We start from the raw sequence: 21072 nt of genomic DNA, 5'->3' as shown, positions 1-21072 counted from the left end.
TTTATTTAACAAGATTTACAAAAAAAATGCTTAATCATAAAAACCTCTAAGCAGTTCAGATAACATATCCATCACACCCATTTATGCCGTTGTAACACAATATCATTACACCCATTTATCTTAAGGAAACTGTGTATGGGGTGGGGGGAATCATCTAGGTCCATGCTCAATAAGGCTCGAAGGAAATAAACATTTTAGAACTCAGTCTAGTCCACGAAAGCTTTTGTTGTTGTTATGTGCCTTCAAGTTAATTATGATGTATGGCGACCCTATGAATCAGCAACCTCCAGTAGCATCTGTTATAAACCACCCTGTTCAGATTTTGTAAGTTCAGGTCTGTGGCTTCCTTTGTGGAATCAATCCATCTCTTGTTTGGTCTTCCTTTTTTTCTACTCCCTTCTGTTTTTCCCAGCATTATTGTCTTTTCTAGTGAATCATGTCTTCCTTATGTCATAAAAAATTGGTGAGTCTGTAATGTCCTGTTATTTCTGGTAAGGAGATTCCGGTGGATTTTATTCTCTGAGCAACAGATGGCGCCAGAGGACCAGGTATTCCCAAGAGAGCTGGAAAAAGGAACTGTCTGGAATTCAGTTCACATGTTAATTTTTCAGGTATAGATTTTTTTTAAAGCATGTACACTGAAAGTGTGAATGCAGTGAGCAGCTGTTGGAAAGCACATGCATCATACACATAGCCTGGGTTAGCTGTGGCACCCTGTTGAGTAAATCCTTGACCAAACCCAGGTTTGTTGCTGTGTAATATGAGAAACAGTCCTGAGAGCCACTTCATTTGGGCCATTTTTTAAAGACTGGTGTACACTGGTGTGGATGGAGACAACCATGATCATCAGCACACATTAGTGTGTCTTATTTTATCAGATATCCACTGGTACCGTACAGGCCCGTGCAGAGGCATGCCCATTCTCACATGTATTAGATTCCTGCCCTACAATCTGTATACTGGGCATCACAGATAGGGCCTACGCTAGTTAGGGCAGACAGTTACCCATCACCTCCCCCCCAAATAAAAGCTGACACAGATTTAAATAAGATTTGCATATACTAATTTATATGTATATATGCATACTTGGAAAGAATTGCTATAATTAAACAGAAATGCAACGCAGCAGGGAATACAGGGATCAGGTGCCCTGTGTGCCTGCTCGGTCTCCTGCTTAGGTGCTACCTGTCGATGGGCAGCTTCAAGGCCCCGCCTCTCTCCCTTCTTATGGCTTTCCTTTTTCTTCTTTAAACTGGACTTGGACTGGGCAGCCCTTCAAATCGAGGTCTGTCCTCCGTAAAGTAGGACTCATGGTCACCCTAACACTCAGTGAGCTCTCCACACAAAAACGGTAGCCCAGCACACAACTGCTGGAGCCAGGGTAGGTGCCATGTGGTGGGAAGGGCATGAGAGTGTGATCCTGATCCTTTCACTGACCAAACATAGACTCAATTGTCTACACAGGGCTAGTGTACACCCGTTTACATGGCCCTTATCCCACTGCATAGGAAATAGATGGATGTGGAGTGGTGCACTGGGGTAAGGGCCGTAGCTCAATGGAAGAGCATCTGCCTTGCATGCAGAAGGTCCCAGGTTCAATCCCTGGTGTTTCCAAGTAAGACTAAGAATGTCTCCTGCCTGAGAGCTGCTGCCAGACAGAGCAGACAGTACCAAGCTAGATGGACCAATGGTCTGACTCGGTGTAAGGCAGCTTCCTATGTTCCTAAACTTTACTTAGCTGCCTTACGTAGCTGTGGTTCTTGGTTAGCTAGAAAAACTGGAGGGCACTGGAGACCAGTGGCTCCAATGTCAATAGGGCAATGAATCCGCTCCAGGTTTTAGCCCAAACTTTCAAGATACTGTCCAAGGTGCTGAACCTACTTTGGGAATGCACTTCGGGACCTTGGACAGCTCCTTGAAAGTTCGGACTAAAACTGGGAGGAGATTCACTGTCCCACTGACATCCAAGCCGCCCGTCTCCACTGCTGAAGGGAAGTCAGTTTCCAAAAGTAAAGGTAGATTTTAGTGTCTGTGGCAACTATCTCTTCTAAAAAAAGTTCCTTTCAAAAAGCTGCCATCCCAGATTTGAAGTCATAAGGGGAAAGGAAGAGGGGAAATATCTCAGAAGAATGGAGATAGCTGACAGAAGGTTTAAAGTTCCTTAAGAATGTGTTAGTGAGAAAACAGCATGGACAAAGAACCCCTGATCCACAGCATTTTCAGCACATTCCACTGCTAGGCAGAGGGCAGGACTAGTACTTTCTGCAAGGGGGTTGCTAAGGTGAAGTCAATAGCAGGGAGGAGCAAGGAATGCTTAGGACCCAGGGGAATCCACAGAGACTAATCTCATGCATTCAATATGAGGAGTTCCTTCCTCCCCTCACTGGTCAGGGATTCTCAGGTGTCCAAGTAACAAAGCTCTCTCCTCCTCCTCCTCCTCTCCTCTTTTCTCAGAAAGCTGCTTTCCTAGAACTCTCTCATCTGACTCAATGCCTGTTCTTTTACTCCCCCACCTTGCCCTTCCTAATGAAATGGCCAGGAAATAAGGCTGCACCATGAATGATCAGTACCACCGGGCAGCCAGGGATGGCTACCTCGATCTGCTGAAGGAAGCTACCAAGAAAGAGCTCAACTCGCCTGACGAGGATGGCATGACCCCAACCCTATGGGCCGCCTACCATGGCAACTTGGATGCGTTAAGGCTGATAGTTAGCAGAGGGTAAGTCCTGCTTTTTGGCCTCTCCGCCTTGCCTTAGTTCAGGGCTCAGTGAAAACTCCAGGGTCCTTTCCCTTGACAGGCCACCCAAAGTGGCAGAGGAGGAGAGCGACAGCCTCTGTCCTCCTCACACAGCACAGGTGGATTGAGCTTGTTTGCTTCTCCACTCTTGGGGAGAACGGTTAGAGTGTCATGTATGAATCTATGCGCGCCTGACCTTATTGATGAAATTTGTCTCCCATATCAAGAGGTTCTAAAAGCAGAGATACTCCATTTCTCACTGCAGCTGTTGTGAGGGTCAGTGGACAAGAAAACGTCTGCCTCCCCTTCCCGTCCCATCTTTTAACAACTGTATATTTCTCGATCAAGAGTGTCCACATTATCCAGGAATGGTCTCCCTTCCTCTCAAATTACACCCTTAAAATCTCTTGTGCGGACTCCAATGCTGTTTCCTCTCAATGTTTGTCAAAATGTTGGGTGTCTGGCTGACAACCCTAGCCCCCCCCTTCTTTTCTCTGGTTAAGGTAATGGTTTTGGTAACTCTCTCCTGTTATACATGGCAATAGTTTTAAAGAGAGATGGAAGTGATGTGAGAGAGGCATTGCTTTCTACACTCTGTCTCCTAGCGTCCCCTATTGTCTCCTGTCAAATAGCTTTTGTGTGCATTTTGAAGCAATAAAAAAATCTACAAAACCTATTGGAGGTGGAAATTGGATGGAGGATATAGCTGCATAAACACCACACATTTAAAGCACATGACTTCCCTCATGGAATCCTGGGAACTGTAGTTTGTCAAAGGTGTTGGGAATTGTAGCTCTGTGAGGGATAAATAGTTCCCAGGATCCTTTGGGGAAAGCATTGTACAGCAGGACCCCACTCATACAGCGGGTTACGTTCCGGACCCCCGCAATAAAGCTAAAACCGCTGTAAAGCGGATCCCATTGACTTACATTGACCCAAAATGGTGCCCGGCGGCAAAAGACCACCATAAAAGCAGAACAAGCACTGTAAAGCGGGGCCTTTCTACAATTCACAACTGCTGTATTAGCGGAACGCTGTAAAGCGAAGCGCTGTAAAGCGGGGCCCTACTGTATTTTAAATGTATGGTATGGATGCAGGTCTCCATGCATATCTGCACATACAGGTACACACCCCACAAGCAGCGATTCCTTTTTCAAGCCAACTCTGATTCTCACGGGAGGGAGGAATATTAGCTTTCTGTTATAGTTTGAAGAGGGATTTAGCATCCTTTGCCCCTCCCCACTCCAAAATCCATTGCTGAGAAGGCTGGAGAAGGCCTGTGAAATAGGTATGCTAAAATATAGATTGGATCTATACTATTATTTTCTCCCTCACAATCACTGATGATGTTAATCATAGAAGAAGAGGACTGGTGAGAGAGAGAATCTGAGAGCTGGAGAAGTAACGGGATAATTGGATTCTCTTCCTAGATTTTGCTGCCTGAGGCAGACCATCCTCTGTTCCAGAAAGCTTGAACTTTACAAGATGAAAATAAATATCTTGGTTATTGATTGAAAAGGTGTATTCTGCAAAGGCTGATCTGTCTATTGGCTGAAGACTTCCTTTATATGGCAGCTCTACTGTGAAGAAATAATCTAAAGTGTCCTCATTTCAGCCACTGCTGTTAACAGCTCTGCAAGATAGGACCACTGTTATTCCCCATTACACAAATGAACTGAGAGGCACAGAAACAGAGGTTTGCCTGAGGTCAGACAGTGCGGCTACAACAGAAGTGGTTAACCCCTGTACTGGGCCCCCAAAATATTCCCTCTCAAGCAATTTTGGTGGTGGCAAAAAGAAAAAAATGTAGAGAATGGGCAGAATTTTGATGGGGAGGCAACTTGCCCCCTCCCTTGTCAGCTGATCTATGCTGTGGTGGTGGGGCCTATGTGTGTGAGTGTGTAAGAGTGTGGGGTGGCAACACCCAGTGCTAGTATGTGGCCCTTGGAGGGATGGCCCTCAGCCCAAAAAATATTAGTCACCCCTGATCATTGAGCAGGGGGTTGGACTCGATGGCCTTATAGGCCCCTTCCAACTCTACTATTCTATGATTCTATGATTCTATGATCCACAGGGCTAGTCTGGGGTTTCTCCAAGTCTCTCAGGCAGATGCAATTTAGGAATTTAGGCAATTTAGGAATTGTGATATTTACTTATTTAAGGTATTTATATACCACTTAATGACCAAAGTATCTAAACAGCTCTGTGATAGCTCCAGTATACAGATGTGTAGGAGTCTAGAATCTTTTGGCCAAGGAAGACCTCTTTCACAAGATATTTTAAAATCTCAGCGTCACAAATAGAGCGGACCTACAAGCAAAGAACAAATCATTTGAGAACCAATGACTAGCCTTACATGGAGGCATTTCGATTTCCATGAGTGATAATACACACATTTTTATGTTTCTTCTAGTACCAAGTGTGAATATTCTCATAATCTGATGTACAAGCTGCATTCCTTTAATTTTCCAGTTTAGTCTGCAGTTCCACGCACAAGGAGAAACCCTATTAAACTCAAGGGAACTCAGTTTCAAGTAAACAGTCATAGGACTGGGCTGCATATCTCCATTCTCTCTACATCCCACAACTCTGATCTGCTATTCATTTCCTTGGTTGCTGTATAACTCATCTCTGCACAACACTCCCCTCCCTCCCTCCACACACACTCCAAAGGACCTAACACAGGCTTTGCCCTCCTGATGTTTTGGACTACAACTCCCACCAGCCCTAGCCAGTATACGGAGGGAACCAGGTTGGCAAATGAAGGAATTTCTGTTTCACCACCCATTTCCTTGGGGAGTGGGGACAGCTGAGATGTCCATATGATTCTCCACCACCACAAAGGGGACTTTAAAGTAGATTTCTGCAGATGCTGATGGCACGTTTAAGCTGGAATAGATGGTCCCAGGCAGAGAATCTTCCTTGCAGCTCAGTTAATTTTTTCAGCTCATTAAACACTATGTGCTTGCTGTCTGTGGGAGGATATAGTACAGAGGAATGTTCATGCCCTTTTGGTGATGAATGTTATTGGGAAAAGACAGATGGGGCTGGCGTTTTTTAAAAGGTGCTTTCATCCTTGGCCACAGTTTATCAGAGAGAGAAGAAATATACTCCAGTGCTTAATTAAAACAGCACAGAATTTGCGAAAAGGAGGGAGGGGGCTTTCCTGCACTCAGAGGAGCAAAATTACTGAAGCTCAGTGTTGACTGGGTGACTTCTCATGAATCTGCAATGTCACTTTCCCCCCTCCCCTTAACAACAGAACCATTTCCTATATTGGCACAGCTGCCTAGCTGCAGAGCAGAAATAGACAGGGAACTTTACTTTATTGCAGAGGATTAGGGATTCTAGTCATTTAGGTCTCCTGCTGGATGACTGCTTTTACCCATTTGCAAGTGATTCCTATAGACATTTCTGCATCAGTATTCAGTGGCTGGATGCACTTTGCTGTGCTAGGCTGGAGGCACAGACCCAGAGAGAAATGGCAAGGCTGCTGTCTTCTCTGGCCTGCTTCCCTATGCTTTCCCAAAACTGTTATCTGGGGGTAAATATGGTGGCTTTGATCATAGGCCTCCCCCTCCCCACCAAAAAAAAAATTACATCAATTGCACTTATATCTCAATGTCCAAGTCGAGAGCAATAATACTATAGTCACACACGGAGGATTTGTCTCTGTGCGCATGTCAGCATAAACAGCATGCTTGTCTTTCATGATGCAGCATAGGCACTGGATGAAGGCAAGACTGTGGGGAAGGACTTGGTGGTAGATCTACCCTGTTCATTAGCTAGACAAAAGGCCTCTTTCATCCTTCTGGCTGTGCACTAATGAAGAAAAGCAACACAATTAATGAGATGGCTGGGCAAATGGAGGCAAGCAGGCATTTGGTGCCATCGCCTCTGAGAGACAATTGCTTTGCAGTGTAAGTTTTTGACAACCTCATCAGTGGGGGTGCCTGAGATGGGCCAACTCATAATCATCTGAGCTCAACAATGAAGGGTTTCAGGAGACAAGCTAGAGAAGAGGTTGCCTTCTGTCAGACTGGCAGTGTGGTATTTTGGCAACAGCGATCTTACAAAAATAATGTCCCCCCATCCCCATATATGTTTTATTCCCTGGTGAATGCTGGAGATGCTCTCATTTCAAAAGGGACATAATTCAGCTATAAATACAGTATGGAGTTCAGATTGGAGGATGCCTAGATCCTGATCTGAGCTATACGTCCTGCACTGGATTTGAATTTAAGACTTTGCTTGATCCTACTCTTTGCAGGAAGCAAACACCATGAGGCAGGCTATGTAATACAACTGTATTGAACTCCATCTGGACAATTTGATCTAGGCAGGGCTTAAGCTTCAAATGGTGCTTATCCAGAGTAAGGAGATATAGAAGGATGATCTATGTCTAGGCAGGTGGTTAAATGCACTTAGACACCAGACTTAGAACAAAAGTATACTTTTTTAGTCAGACCATGCATGGATTGGTTCGCTTATATATGTGGACTATTCCACATATCTATGATCTGATCTGTGCAGCAATCCAGGAGGGCAAAACATTCAAAAAAGCAGAGCAAACTGAAATCCTCTCCCATCTCCACTCAGGAGGACAGACCCTGGCATACAGAGGGCTGTGTTGGTGTTGTTGGTAGTGGGAAGCATACACCCCTGCACACTGTCACAAGAGAATCTTACAACAAGAGTTTGCTTTTCTACAATATGACGTGTTTAGAAATAGCAGCATATTTCTGTTTAGGGAAAATGTTGTGTGAAACAGCTAAAAGGAGATCTCTTTTCAAGGAAGTGGCTCAGCCAGGTCATCACTTGGCAACCTTGGAGAATTCAATCTCTTTCGGCCTCAGTTCCAGACACACAGAATGGAATTCTGACATCCAGAGATTTTAGGGATGAAGTACTTATACAGTCAGAATGTCTCTAGTACCCTACAAGTTTGAGGCTCTAAGCAATAACCACTGAGTACTAGCACAATCAAGGTACACCAGACGGTTGGAATATTATGGATGCATAACACAGGGATGGGCGAATCCTTACATGTAGGACAAAGTTTGTCTGCTCCCTCTTTTTTGAAACCTGCTGCCCCATCCTACCCTCTTCTTCTACATCAGGTGTGGGGAACCGTTGGCCCTCCAGATGTTGCTGAACTACAACTCCCAATGGCCAAGGATGATAGGAGTTGTAGTTCAGCAACATCCAGAGGGCCAAGGTTCGCCATCTCTGTTCTGCATCCATTGTCCCCTTCCCTCACTCCAAGTTTTCCATGGGCTCACAGGTTATTTCCTCTGCCTCTTCATAGTTGTCTTGTCTGCGTGCTGTGCTTACATGCATCCCCCTCCCTTTCCTCCGTCCTCTGGCCATACACACTTGCTGCCACCTCTTCCTGCCTCAGAGAGAATGCAGGAGAAATAATAAATATAAAATACTTTGAATTATTAGGCCAGTTATAAATTGAATTCAACATTTTATATAGCCCTCTAGGCAAACAGGCAGATGTTTTGAAGATTTAGACAGAAGCTAGCTCTATTATCATTTTCCTGTCTGGTTACACATGGCAATAATTGATCTTTGCCCAGAGCTTCTCTAAGCACATAAGTCATTCAGTCTAAAAAAAGTAAAGGCATTAGTAGATTGCTAGGCTATTTTAATTACTGAAAAGTGGTTATGACAATTGTAAACACAAAAAAAGGAGTGAAAGTTGAGACTTGTTTTACTGGTTAATGGTGTTATAAAGGCACTCAAGCCTCTATACTCAGTCTTGCTACATTCCTCTCCCTGAAACTATTCCTTGGGGGAGATGACACTAATGTATGTTTCCAAATATTAGCCTATTACCTTCCTTTTCCTCTCAGCCCTCCCATTTGTGATTACCCCCCTGCCCCATTTTAGGCAGAATTTGCTCATCCAGAGGCTCCTAACAATAAATATTAACCAGTTATCTCCCTTTCTAATTTCCTTCAACATCTCCTCTGGCCCTTTCCCCTCAGAGGAGGGCGGCCTTCTTTCCTTCCCTCTTCTCCCCCTGACTTCTGTCTCCCAGCTACCTTTACTCAGCACAGAAGGAGCTGCAGATGCAGGCCTTGGTCCATCCTAAAGGCTATGGCATGGCTAGGGGGCGGGGAAGGCAAGGGAGGATGGAGGAGGCACTGGGCAGGCTGTGGAACTGAGGCCCACCTGAAAGTGGCCCAAGGCCTGCGGGTGGGTCCTATGTGAAAAGCAATTATCTATAGGGTATTATGGTGTATTTTTTTTAAAAATGGGACGCGCTGGAAATTTTTTGAAGTTAGGAAGTGGTACTACACACACAAGCTAAACAAGCATTACAACCTATTACATTATTATTAATAATGTAATCACATTGTGATTAAGCTGCACTCTCATTGACTGGACCTTGCTGCAACTCTACTCCTTCCCATGCATTTCTCCTGTTATCGGTCAGGAACTGATCTACCCAGCAAAGGGACTTCCCCATAGTTCCCCAGGGCTTGCTGCTTCCCGCTTCCAGTTGTTTTGTAACTGCACATAATAATTGCATATAATTATGTTTTTCCTAGGAAGGTGTTGTCAGTTGGGATTATCAGAATTCCCTGTGCAGGATGATCTGGTATCAGTCAAGTGAAAAGGAGATTTCTTCACAGGGCTCTTCTACCTCTTCTCCTGCATCAAGGATCTGCTTGGCCTCTGTGTCCTCTTCACATGATGCTGATGGCATCCAGCTATGATGCTGGAGCACTTGACATCATGCCAAGGAGGCAGCAGTCCAGGCAGGACTATGCTGGAGTAGAATGGAAAGCACACCAATTTGGCACTTGAAAGAGAAACTTGTCCTAGTCTCTTTATGACATGAGAGTCCATCCTGCGTGGAAACTGAGCAACCCTTGGACCCAGGGTTGGCCCAAGACATTTTGCTGCAAGATGGCACCCCTCCCCATTCCAAGTACAGAAGCCAATTGGAATGGCAGATGAAACTGATTTCAATGCTGGGGACACAATAGCATCTTCCACTGCAGGTGAGGCACCAGGCCATTGCAGGGTGACCAGGACAGGTAGTATAGCAACAGAGAGGAATTCTCAGGAGGAACACTCCAGGAACTGCCCCCTCCTGTGGCAGTCACTGCAATCTGTCTAATGGTAGACCTGGTTCTGCCTGGCCCTGTCAGCATTCCCCATTTGCCTCAAGTACTAATCTATATCCACCATTAATTGAAACACACTTCTCATTGACTCTCTATAGTAGAGTCATTTTCCTTGCAACAAATTTCCAGAGGGGTAGCTGAGTTAGTCTGTTGTAACAAAAAACAACAAAGAGTCTTGTGGCACCTTAAAGAGTGACCATTTTATTATTTATTTATTATTTGATTTATATCCCGCCCTTCCTCCCAGCAGGAGCCCAGGGAGGCACCCATTATGGCGTACACATTCGTGGACTATAGTCCACTTCATCAAATTCATGAAGTGTTCCCTGAGTTATAGCTATATGCATACATGATTTGTGTGTGTGTGTCGATTGTAAACAGTGAGGTCAGCTCAGGATGGGAAATCATTCATCTGATGAAGTGAACTGTAGTCCACAAGAGCTTATGCCAGAATTAAATGGTTAACCTTTTAAGGGGCCACAAGACTCTTCACTGATTTTCCTTGAAGAGGCACAGATTGAAGAACAGCCCTCACCCCCAGAACCTGCCTCAAGGAATGGTCTGGCACTGGAAGCAACTGCAACCCAAAATAACAAATCCATTCGTACCTTCAGGCAGGTTGAGTCAGCCCACCTCAGACAGTAGATGATAAAGTACCATATAAAGGGCAACAACTTTTCAATTGTGTCTGAATTGTATATAGTTGCTATCATTTGGGGATGTACCACTGGAATTTTCCTGTCTTGGGTTGTCTCTGTCAGTAGTAGTGAATGTACCAGGAGCTACGATTCTCAGAGTGGTTTAACAGTCAATCCCTGTTCCCAGAAATCTCTGGGAATTGTAAGTCTGTGAGGGGAATAGAGGTCTCCTAGCAACTTTCCTCACCGTTAAACTACAGTTCCCAGGATTTTTTTGGGAAGCCATGGCTATTTAAAGTGGTATGATAATGGTTTAAATGTATAGTGTAGATGAAGCCTTCCTCCTCTAGGATGCTTAGGATATAGAAATGAAGCAGGAGAGAGACTTATTGAATTCTGTGAAGCCAATAATTTGTTTCTTGGCAAACACATTTTTTGAGCAACAGAAAAGACAATTGTACACGTGGACATCACCAAATGGTCAATATAGGAATCAAATTGATTATATAGTTGGTAGTAGAAGATGGAGAAGTTCCATACTTTCTGCAAAAACAAGACCAGGAGCAGACTGCGGTACAGATCATGAACTGGTAGTATCGAAAATCAGAGTAAAGTTAAAGAAGAAGAACAAAGCAATCATAATGCCAAAATACAATTTAAATAACATCTCAGAAGAATATAAAGATCAAATAAGGAACAGATTTGAGGCTTTAAACTTAGTTGATAGAGAACCAGAAGAACTATGGAGTGAAGTTAGAGACATTATCAGGGAAGAATGCAAAAAGACAATACCTCTAGTTAAGAAGAGAGAAAGACCTCAATGGAGGACTTAAAATGGTTGAAGAAAGAAGGAAAGCAAAAGGAAATAAAAACATGGTCAGAATCCTATATGCAATAATACAACGACTAGTACGTAGGGACAAAGAGAGCTATTACAGTAGTTATTGAATAGAAATAGAAGAGAACAACAAAAAGGGAAGAACAAGAGCCCTATTCCAAAAGATTAGAGAAATTAAAGGGAATTTTAAACCAAGAGTAGGGATGTTGAATAATCAACAGGGGAACACACTGACTGACTGAGATGAAATAAAAGGAAGATGGAAGCAATACACTGAAGAACTCTGTAAAAGAGATGCAAGGATGTCAGATTCATTCACAGAGAAACCATATGATGAAGAATCAGAAATTTTAGAATGTGAGATAAAAGCTACTCTTAAAATACTTGGAAGAAACAAATCACCAGGAATAGATGGCACACCAATAGAGTTGTTTCAAGCTACTGAGACTAAATCTGTCCAAATTTTGACAAAAATTTGTGAAGAAATATGGAAAACTAAACAATGGCCCACAGACTGGAAGTAGGACTGGTGCCAGGCATGCCGGGGCCCTTGGGCCTTCTATCTCTTGTGGCTGCATGCGGAGGGCTTCTATTAACCAAGATGACAGCTGAGGTTTCCCTAAGGGGCTGAATCTATACGTATGGTGCTACGTGCAGACACCCCTGCCATCAACCAAGATGGCAACAGGGGCATCAGCACCTTAGGGAAACCTCGGCCACCATCTTGGTGAATGGCAGCCCTGTGTGCACAGCATGCGCAGCTGCAAAACACAGGAAAGACAGGTAGGTGGAGCCAGTGAACGGGCGGGCGGTTTGCAAGCTCCCTTCCTGTGATCTGCGGCAGCTACCCACAGATCGTGGAAGGAGAGTGCTACTCCTCCCCCCTATCAAGGAGCCCCTCACAGGCCCCCGTGGCACCAGGGGCCCTCGGTCAGGGCCCAACCTGGCAGCCCTTTGGTGCTGGCCCTGACTGGAAGCATTAAATATATATCCCAATTCCAATTAAAGGGGATCCCAGGGAATGCAGTAATTATCAAACTATTGCCTTAATATCCCATGCAAGTAAAATAATGCTCAAGATTCTACAACAAAGGCTCCTACCATATATGGAGCGAGAACTGCCAGATGTCCAAGCTGGATTTAGAAAAGGAAGAAGTACCAGAGATCATATCGCCAACATACGTTGGATAATTGAACAGACCAAGGAATTTCAGAAGAAAATCACCCTGTGCTTTATAGATTACAGCAAAGCTTTTGATTGTGTAGATCATGAAAAACTATGGAATGTTTAAAAGAAATGGGGGTGCCACAGCATCTGATTGTACTGATGTACAACCTATACTCTGGACAAGAGGCTACTGTAAGGACAGAATACGGAGAAACCAATTGGTTCCCCATCGGAAAGGGTGTCAGACAGGGGTGTAGTTTATCTACCTATTTGTTTAATCTATACACACAACATATCATACGGAAAGCGGGATTGTACCAAGATGAAGAAGGTGTGAAAACTGGAGGGAGACATATCAATAATTTAAGATATGCAGATGATACCATACTACTAGCAGAAACCAGTAATGATTTGAAATGAATGCTGACAAAAGTCAAACAGGAAAGCACAAAAGCAGGACTACAGCTGAATGCCAAGAAGACTAAAGTAATAACAGAAGATTTATGTCACTTTAAACTTGACAATGAGGACATTGATCTTGTCAAGGATTATCAATACCTTGGCACAGTCATTAACCAAAATGGAGACAATAGTCAAGAAATCAGAAGAAGGCTAGGATTGGGGAGGGCAGCTATGAGAGAACTAAAAAAGGTCCTCAAATGCAAAGACGTATCACTGAACACTGAAGTCAGGATCATTCAGACCATGGTATTCCCAATCTCTATGTATGGATGTGAAAGTTGGGCAGTGAAAAAAACAGATAAGAGAAAAATCAACTCATTTGAAATGTAGTTTTGGAAGAGAACTTTGCAGATACCATGGACTGTGAAAAAGACAAATAATTGGGTGTTAGAACAATTAAACCAGAACTATCATTAGAAGCCAAAATGATGAAACTGATGTTATCATACTTTGGACACAAAATGAGAAGACATGATTCAATAGAAAAGACAATCATGCTGGGAATAACAGAAGGGAGTAGAAAAAGAGGAAGACCAAACAAGAGATGGATTGATTTCATAAAGGAAGCCACAGACCTGAACTTACAAGATCTGAACAGGGTGGTTTATAAGAGATGCTACTGGAGGTTGCTGATTCATAGGAGCGCCATAAGTCGTAATCAACTTGAAGGCACATAACCACAACAAGATGATGCCTTAGTGGTTAAATTTGTTTTGCAATTTTCCATAATGTGAGGGGCCACTTCACATATTTCTCTCCTGTACAACAAGATAATCTCAATTTTGTAAGAACAAACCTTTTACAACATCTCTTGAATCATGTGGCACAAATGTTTATTTTGAAAAAATATATTTGTATTTAGATCCTCCTGCACAATCTCCTCTGGGTCCTCAGGACCTTTGAATACACCGAACAAGAAGTCAATGCTTAGGGTGAAATAAGCAGTTGTATTGTTCTTCACAGGTGATGGTGTACATGTATGTTTCTACACAGAGATCAGCTCAGGGTAGCAAAAAAACACTTTGTGATAAGTGGACCTAAACTGTTTTCCTTAATGTTGAGTCACAAAACCTTAGTGAATTCTAGGGATATGCTAGAATTCTGCCCAATTTGGATTCAGTACCAAATTTTCCATTAATCCACTTACTCTCGATTGTTGCAGATTGGATTTTTATGTATTGATTTTCTGCAGCTATTTTTGAAAAATATCAACATTAAGAATAACTATAAATAATATCAATATTTTAGGGAAGAAAAAATCAGATCAGTCAAAGCAGCACATAGCAGACAAAGAACAATTTTTTGAAGCAGCACTGGCCAACACAGCCCATCCTTAATTCCTATTCTATTGAATATAACATGGGAAGGAATCCCCCGCCCTCAAGCTGGGACATTCTGCTGTGGTATGATGAAATTACCTGCAGGGGCCGCAAACATCTTTGATACAGCTGCACTTTCCTACCCCATGAACTGCACCTGGTGCTATGAGGCTGCTTTGGGATAAATGGGGTGTGAAATACTTATTTTTATTGGGAAATAAGCAATGGCTTGCTTGCATTGGGAAAAAAGTATGGTCTCATTCCACTCCTTTGGCTGCTCCCACCCTTACACACCCAATTCCAGTACACACGTGTTCATTCAGAACAAACATAAACAATAACTCACACCCCCTGCACTCACAGCCGACACTGGCATTTGCAGTTTCACTGGCTCTTTAAGCAAACTCCATCAATAATTTACTCCTCTCTTGCAATTCATCAAATATTTATCTTTTCCCTGAATTTCCCACTACTGATAGGCCAGTATCAAGGTGAAAGGAAGAGGGCTGGCTGGCTAAGGAGTCAGAATGAATCTGCGCTATTTACCAAGGCCTCAAAGCAAGAGAAAACCTCCTCCAGCGTTCTTCTACCAAACAACACCCCTCTCGCCACCTGTCGCTTCTTGGTGGGCCTGGCCAATCTGGAAAAGGCCACTGACTGTTATTGGGACAGGCTGCCAGATATTCAGAAATCCTTCACTGACCTCTTTAGCGCTTCATTAAAGCTGGGAGAAGGCATGCAACTAAGAAATGTTATTTTAAAAAGTGTCTCCTGCCTTTGCTGATGAATTTCAAAGGTAGTTGACAAGCAGTACAACTCCCCAAAAACTTTATAATATTTATATTTATATCCTGCCTTTCCTCTAAAGAGCTCAAGGCAGTACACACAATTTGGGAAAACTGTACTGACCATATAAATGTAATAAATAATCATAAAAAAGACAGTGTACATGGCACTCCCTCGTCCCCCATTTTAATCCTTACAACAAACTAGTGAAGTCAGTAGGTTAGACTGAGAGATAGTATGACTAGCCCAAAGTCACCTAGGTAGGTAAGAGTGGGAATTTGAACCTGGGTCTCCTCCTACTTAGTGAGGATAAACCTGACAGAGTGTGTGTACCATGTATGCTATCTTGAACTCCTTAGAGCAGTGGTTCCCCAAATCCTCCCCCCCCCAACCACTTGAAAATTGCTGAGGGTCTTGGTGGTCTACTTCATAATTTTTCTGCCTGTTGGAGCCATTGTAATGCACTGTGCTAGATGCTGTATGGTTTTTAATTGTATTTTTACACACACTTTGTAGACCACCTGAACGAAGCTCATGGACCACTGGTGGCCTGCGGATCACAGTTTGGGAACCCCTGCCTTGGAGGAAAGGCAGGATATACAACAAAACAACAAAATGTTGTTAATACTATTTCTGCAAGACCAAGTTTTGGTTTACATACTAGGTTGGATTTTTATCGCGTCTGATTACATTAGTTAAACATCCAGTAACCTAGCATTGTCAGAGTGAAGTGGGCACAAGGGTTGATGTCACTACAAGCTCAGCCACTGACACTAGTAAATAAAATGGTTTTGGGGGTGGGCAGAGAAACCTCATAAGTACTCTATGTATACGAAGCCTACTATTCTGGGCCTCTTCTTAGAAAATCAACAAAAACACATACCAGTGCACAGTCACAGACGTTTTGTTAAATGTCTGGCACTGATAATGGACAACACAAAGTTGTACAGCTCCTAATACTGCTGCTACTCTATATACCTGAGCTACTTAGACAGAGGGTACAATATAATGACGAGAGAGACTTGTTATACCATTTTAAAAAAGCACTTCAGGATCGCATGCAAAGTGTATGATTTCTCCCTCACACATGCAGCACATAATCATTGTTATCGGATCACAGATATAAATTAGTTATGAACTTCTGTAAGTGCTGATCATGTATTAATATTCTGTGGTAGTTGAACAAGCATTGAGAAAGTGGGGTCATAGGTACTTCCTTCAAGACTATTTGCAGTCTTGTACTGTCAATATTTCTACTATTTTTCTCATAAAAAAGTGTTCCCTTGATTTATTTCATTGTTGCAAAGTGTGTTGTGGAGGAATCAGTCCTGGGTTAGCTATGGTTAAAAAATAAATGGCATATTCATGAAAGCAAAGGCATAGGGTGACCACGTGTTTGGATAGTCAAATGTTCATTATCTGACTACTGAATGGTGAATAGTAGGTGATCTAGCTAAGAAAAGGCCCACAACAGCAAGCTTCACAGAAACAAAATCTCACAAGGCTGAAGATACTTATTCCTAAATAGTTGGATGTGTAGATAAATGAGACATCCTTGTGGAAGGTTAATGGCTATAATTCAGTTTGCAAGGCTATCTTCCTTTAAAAAATGGTTGAGAATTATTGTGATTGATTAATATCGGAGATACAGGTAAGGCGAGGGCCAGAATAAGAATGGATAAAGTGAGTGTTGATACATTTCCTTATGTCCTAATGAACATCTACACAAAAGATAAACATGTCTCCTTGATCACCAACTATTTGTTTCCCATATTTTAGGGGTGACCCAGACAAGTGTGATATCTGGGGGAACACGCCTCTTCATCTGTCAGCTGCCAATGGTCATCTGAATTGCCTCTCTTTCCTGGTATCTTTTGGGGCCAACATCTGGTGTCTGGACAATGACTACCACACACCACTGGACATGGCGGCCATGAAGGGTCACATGGAGTGTGTGCGTTACTTGGACTCCATTGCTGCCAAGCAGAGCAGCCTTAACCCCAAGCTGGTGAGCAAATTGAAGGACAAGGCCTTCAAGGATGCAGAGAAACGTATTAAGGACTGTGTAAAGATGCAGAAAAAGCACCATGAGAGGATGGAGAAGCGGTACAAGAAGGAAATGTCTGATCACTCGGACACAATGAGTTTTTCCAGCTACTCCAGCAGCACTTTGAGCAGGAGGTTCCAGCACATGCCTATGATGACTTCCTTGCCATATTCTCAGGCCACCATACATGGCACAGCCAAGGGCAAGACCAAAATTCAGAAAAAGCTGGAAAAGAAGAAGCAGGTGGATGGGACTTTCAAAATCTATGAGGATGGGAGGAAAAGCGTGAGGTCATTGTCTGGCTTACAGCTGGGCAACGATGTCATGTTTGTGAAACAAGGCACCTATGTTAGCCCAAAGGACTGGACTCGGCGCAACATTAGGGACATGTTCCTGACTGATGAAGACACTGTCTCCCGTGCCATTAGTGACCCAGGTTTGCACTTGGACTCGGCCCATTCTGAGGTCAGCACTGATTCTGGTCATGACTCTTTATTCAATCGCCCTGGACTTGGCACTATGGTTTTCCGGAGGAACTATCTCAGTAGTGGACTGTTCGGGATTGGTCAGGATGACCCCAACATGCTGGGAGAGGGAAATATGGATAGGATGGGTGTTAAACTTCACAACCGCCTGCAGCGCTCGCCAAGTCTCAACGACAGCATCGGCAGTGCCAACAGCCTGCAGGAGAGGAATGTGGAGGAGCTGCCGTGGGATGAGGTGGAACTGGGCCTGGATGATGATATTGAACCTGAGACTAGCCCCTTGGAGACCTTCCTGGCTTCTTTACATATGTCTGAGTTCATTTCAATCTTCAAGAAGGAGAAGATTGATCTGGAAGCTCTTATGTTGTGTTCAGACAATGATCTGAAAAGCATCAGCATTCCACTGGGGCCCAGAAAAAAAATTCTGGATGCTGTCAAGAGGAGAAAACAGACTTTGGAGAACCCTGATGTCATAGAAGACACTGATTTGTAAGCAATACAGCCTCCTACCTTCATACTCATGGAATACACACAGGTCTTCAGAACGTGATGAGCAAAATGTAGAATGGTACTTCTCATGTACAAACAAATTATGTGTTTGAAGAATAGGAGTCCCCCAGTAGATCAGGGTGTTAGAAGAATATCTACACAACATATGACAGAAGACTGCCAGCTGATAGAACTTGACTGATGGACAAAAAGGAATTTATACAAATGTTTCAGTATTTGCAAGCTGGGTACACAAAAGCAGAGGTGCTCAACTATCGTGAGGTAATGTTTTGGAACATTTCTAGATTGGATTCTTATAGTTACCTAGATTAGAGTATTTATAATTTTTACCCAGTGAAATCAACACTAGTGCTGCCATTAAAGGCACTGGAAGGCATTTTAAGCATTCTTGGCCAGCCAAAACCAGAGCTTCATGACACAGACCTCATACTCCTTCAGGAGTACTATTCCACACCCTCATAGGGCAGGTATTATTATAGGCTCTCATGCCCATGTCACCTGACCATTTCTCATATATGCTCTCAGTGGCATGGTACCTCTCCTTCCTCCTTATCTAAAGCTTATGCTAGCCTTTAAAGCTTGAGATGCAACGAGAGAGACATGGGAGGTAGCAAAAGGCCATCTTTGCTGCTTGCTGAATATCAGCTAAAGTGGAGGAGACTCACTTTATCTGAAGGAGATGCGAGATGGTAGCAGAAAAGGCAGGTGAGGCAGCTGACTGACCAGCTGTGCCTAGACCAGGGCACTGATGTTCAACTGGGCAGTTTGCCAGTCATCAGCCATACACCTGCACAGTCATGGCAGAGTCACCTGCTGCTTCAGATGATGCAGTGCATCTCCCTCTGGAAAAGAAGTGTGGGTAGGGCCCCCCCTTTGGATGTGGCTTACTACCAGGAACCCCTTATTACCCATGCCTGCCCTGCATCTCCCTGGCTCTGTTGGGAGCTTTAAAGGCAAAACCAGTCTTCATGTGTGTCAATCTGGAGAGAGAGGCGATAAATCTGGCTTTGTAAACAGACTGTCATGCGTTCAGCTACTGAATTTGTGACTGCACTGCAGGCAGATAATATACCACCTATGGCAGCACAGGAGCCTTCAGTTATTCACAGTGTTGGAATTATATCTATGAAATGTGGATCCCAGTTAAAGCCAGTGCTGCTTCTTGGTAAATTGGATGCCTGCTATTCTTTTCCCCAGCCTTAGGTGGTTATTTGTAAAGCAGTTCTGAAGATTTAAGTACACATCTTTCTTTGTTGCAAGGAATGGAGGTCAGGGACTGTAATCTCATAGGCAGTTTTGAAAAACATTTCGAGAAATCTGAGGTTGGATTTACAGTAGACTACTGCACCTCAGCTTCTCACAGATAGTATATTCTGTTGCTTTATGCTTTTGTATCAATGATTATTCCATAGCCCTGTGAAGTATTTGTTCAGTAATTATACCCAAATGTCCTTTTCCTTTCTCTGTTACAGATAGCTGTTTTTAAGAAACAAACAAACAAAAACCCAATTCTAAGTTGCCAGAAAGCATCCTAACAGTTGGAAACCTGAACCTGAACGACGCCATAATAAAAGGCCCAAATCTAACAACCTCTCCGCTTCCTTTTTCTGCTTTCCTGCCTGCAAAAGTCAGCTAGACAGCAGCCTCATGCTAAAGAGAATTGTTGGGATATGAGTCACATAAAACTAACAATACAATCCTATGCAAGTCTACTCAGATGTAAGCCCCATCAAGTTCAATGGGACTTATAGCTAAGTGTGTATACGTTTGCAGCCTAAATTCCCTTCTTGGAGAACTAAGGTGCAAACTCAAGGCCACGTAATACAGATTATTTAGTCTTTAATAAATATGTCCCAACCATCTGGCAGAATAGTGGGATACATTCTTATTGGTGTAGGGTGGATTAGAATCCTGACTTAAGCCTTTGCATACAGAATCAGAATTTGGTGGTTGTTCTGGATTAATTAACAGAGTACAAAGATGTGACCTTGAAATCACAGTTCCATGAAATCTAAGCAGGGGACAAGGGAAACATGGAAAAGATAGTAAGAACACATACTAAAGGTCCATTTATCCAAATGAATTTGAGGGAGGGGAACATTAAAAAAGAAATTTGGAGAATGAAAAATTAAGATAAAGGAGACAGTTTTACAGAAAGTACATACGAGGCACAAAATAAATCTGGTGGGCACATTTAAATTGGGTTGTTAAAATGCTTTTAACTGCTGTTTTAAAGAAAGCATTTACAATCTTAATTTTTTAAAAAATTAAGCATAAATTAACATTTTAAAGTGGTTTAAAATTTAATAGATTTTTAATTTTTTAAAACTTTAAATCACTTTAAAATGATCATGACTTAAAATATTAAATTATAATGGGCACAGATTTCCCATTGAACACCTTTGGCAATTTTGCCTTTGAGCATGCAGGGATAGTTGCTATCCAAGGTATTCAAATAACACGATTTAAAGACTTACATATGCTTAACTCTAAACTACCTCCAAAGGCTTTAATGTAAATTAAAAACAATGTCTATTAACCTTTACTCATGCTAAAGTGCTGTAAGGCATATTAAATACTTTAATCATCTTCCTGTAATTGCACCTCAGTGTTGATCACCAAAGTTCCTGTTTCTAACCGTATGATCTAGCTGCTAAAGGCAAATATGTGGTTTGTGGCAGAAGGCTTGCAGATTCTGTTCCTAAGTAAGACAATTTTTCAGCAATGGAGTTGGAGAATCCAGTTACAGGCACTATTTCAAAAGTTATGTCATTCTGGATTTTGATGCTGGCCTTGAGACACTCTGATTTATTGTACTCAAAGTATATTTCATTAATTTTAGGAATGTCAATTTATGAATTTAATTAATGCCTGTTAAAGGTCCTATTTATTTTAGTTCCCCATTTAAGATGCTTTTAATCCCTCTCCAAACTTGAA

General features: G+C 42.8%; 2 protein-coding genes across 5 annotated transcripts in view; one reads left to right on the top strand and one right to left on the bottom strand.

Annotated features, from left to right (window-relative positions):
• OTOP2 (otopetrin 2) overlaps window positions 1-21072 on the bottom strand; it is a 68369-nt gene that overhangs the window by 15334 nt on the left and 31963 nt on the right. The window lies entirely within an intron of this gene.
• Window positions 539-20399, top strand: USH1G (USH1 protein network component sans). Of its 2 annotated transcripts, XM_061621811.1 has the most exons (4): window positions 539-611; window positions 2540-2719; window positions 16873-18396; window positions 19608-20399. In XM_061621811.1, the coding sequence occupies exons 2-3, from the start codon at window positions 2556-2558 to the stop codon at window positions 18116-18118; spliced, it is 1410 nt and encodes a 469-aa protein (XP_061477795.1). In that variant the 5' UTR covers window positions 539-611; window positions 2540-2555; the 3' UTR covers window positions 18119-18396; window positions 19608-20399. The 2 variants fall into 2 exon arrangements, with proteins under 2 accessions (XP_061477795.1, XP_061477794.1); XM_061621810.1 differs by lacking the exon at window positions 539-611 and having other exon boundaries at window positions 2395-2719.

Source organism: Rhineura floridana, chromosome 3 (assembly GCF_030035675.1).
Source record: "Rhineura floridana isolate rRhiFlo1 chromosome 3, rRhiFlo1.hap2, whole genome shotgun sequence".
Lineage (NCBI taxonomy): Eukaryota > Metazoa > Chordata > Lepidosauria > Squamata > Rhineuridae > Rhineura > Rhineura floridana.
The sequence above is the reverse complement of the archived record's forward strand: the minus strand, read 5'-3'. Positions and strand labels throughout refer to the sequence as shown.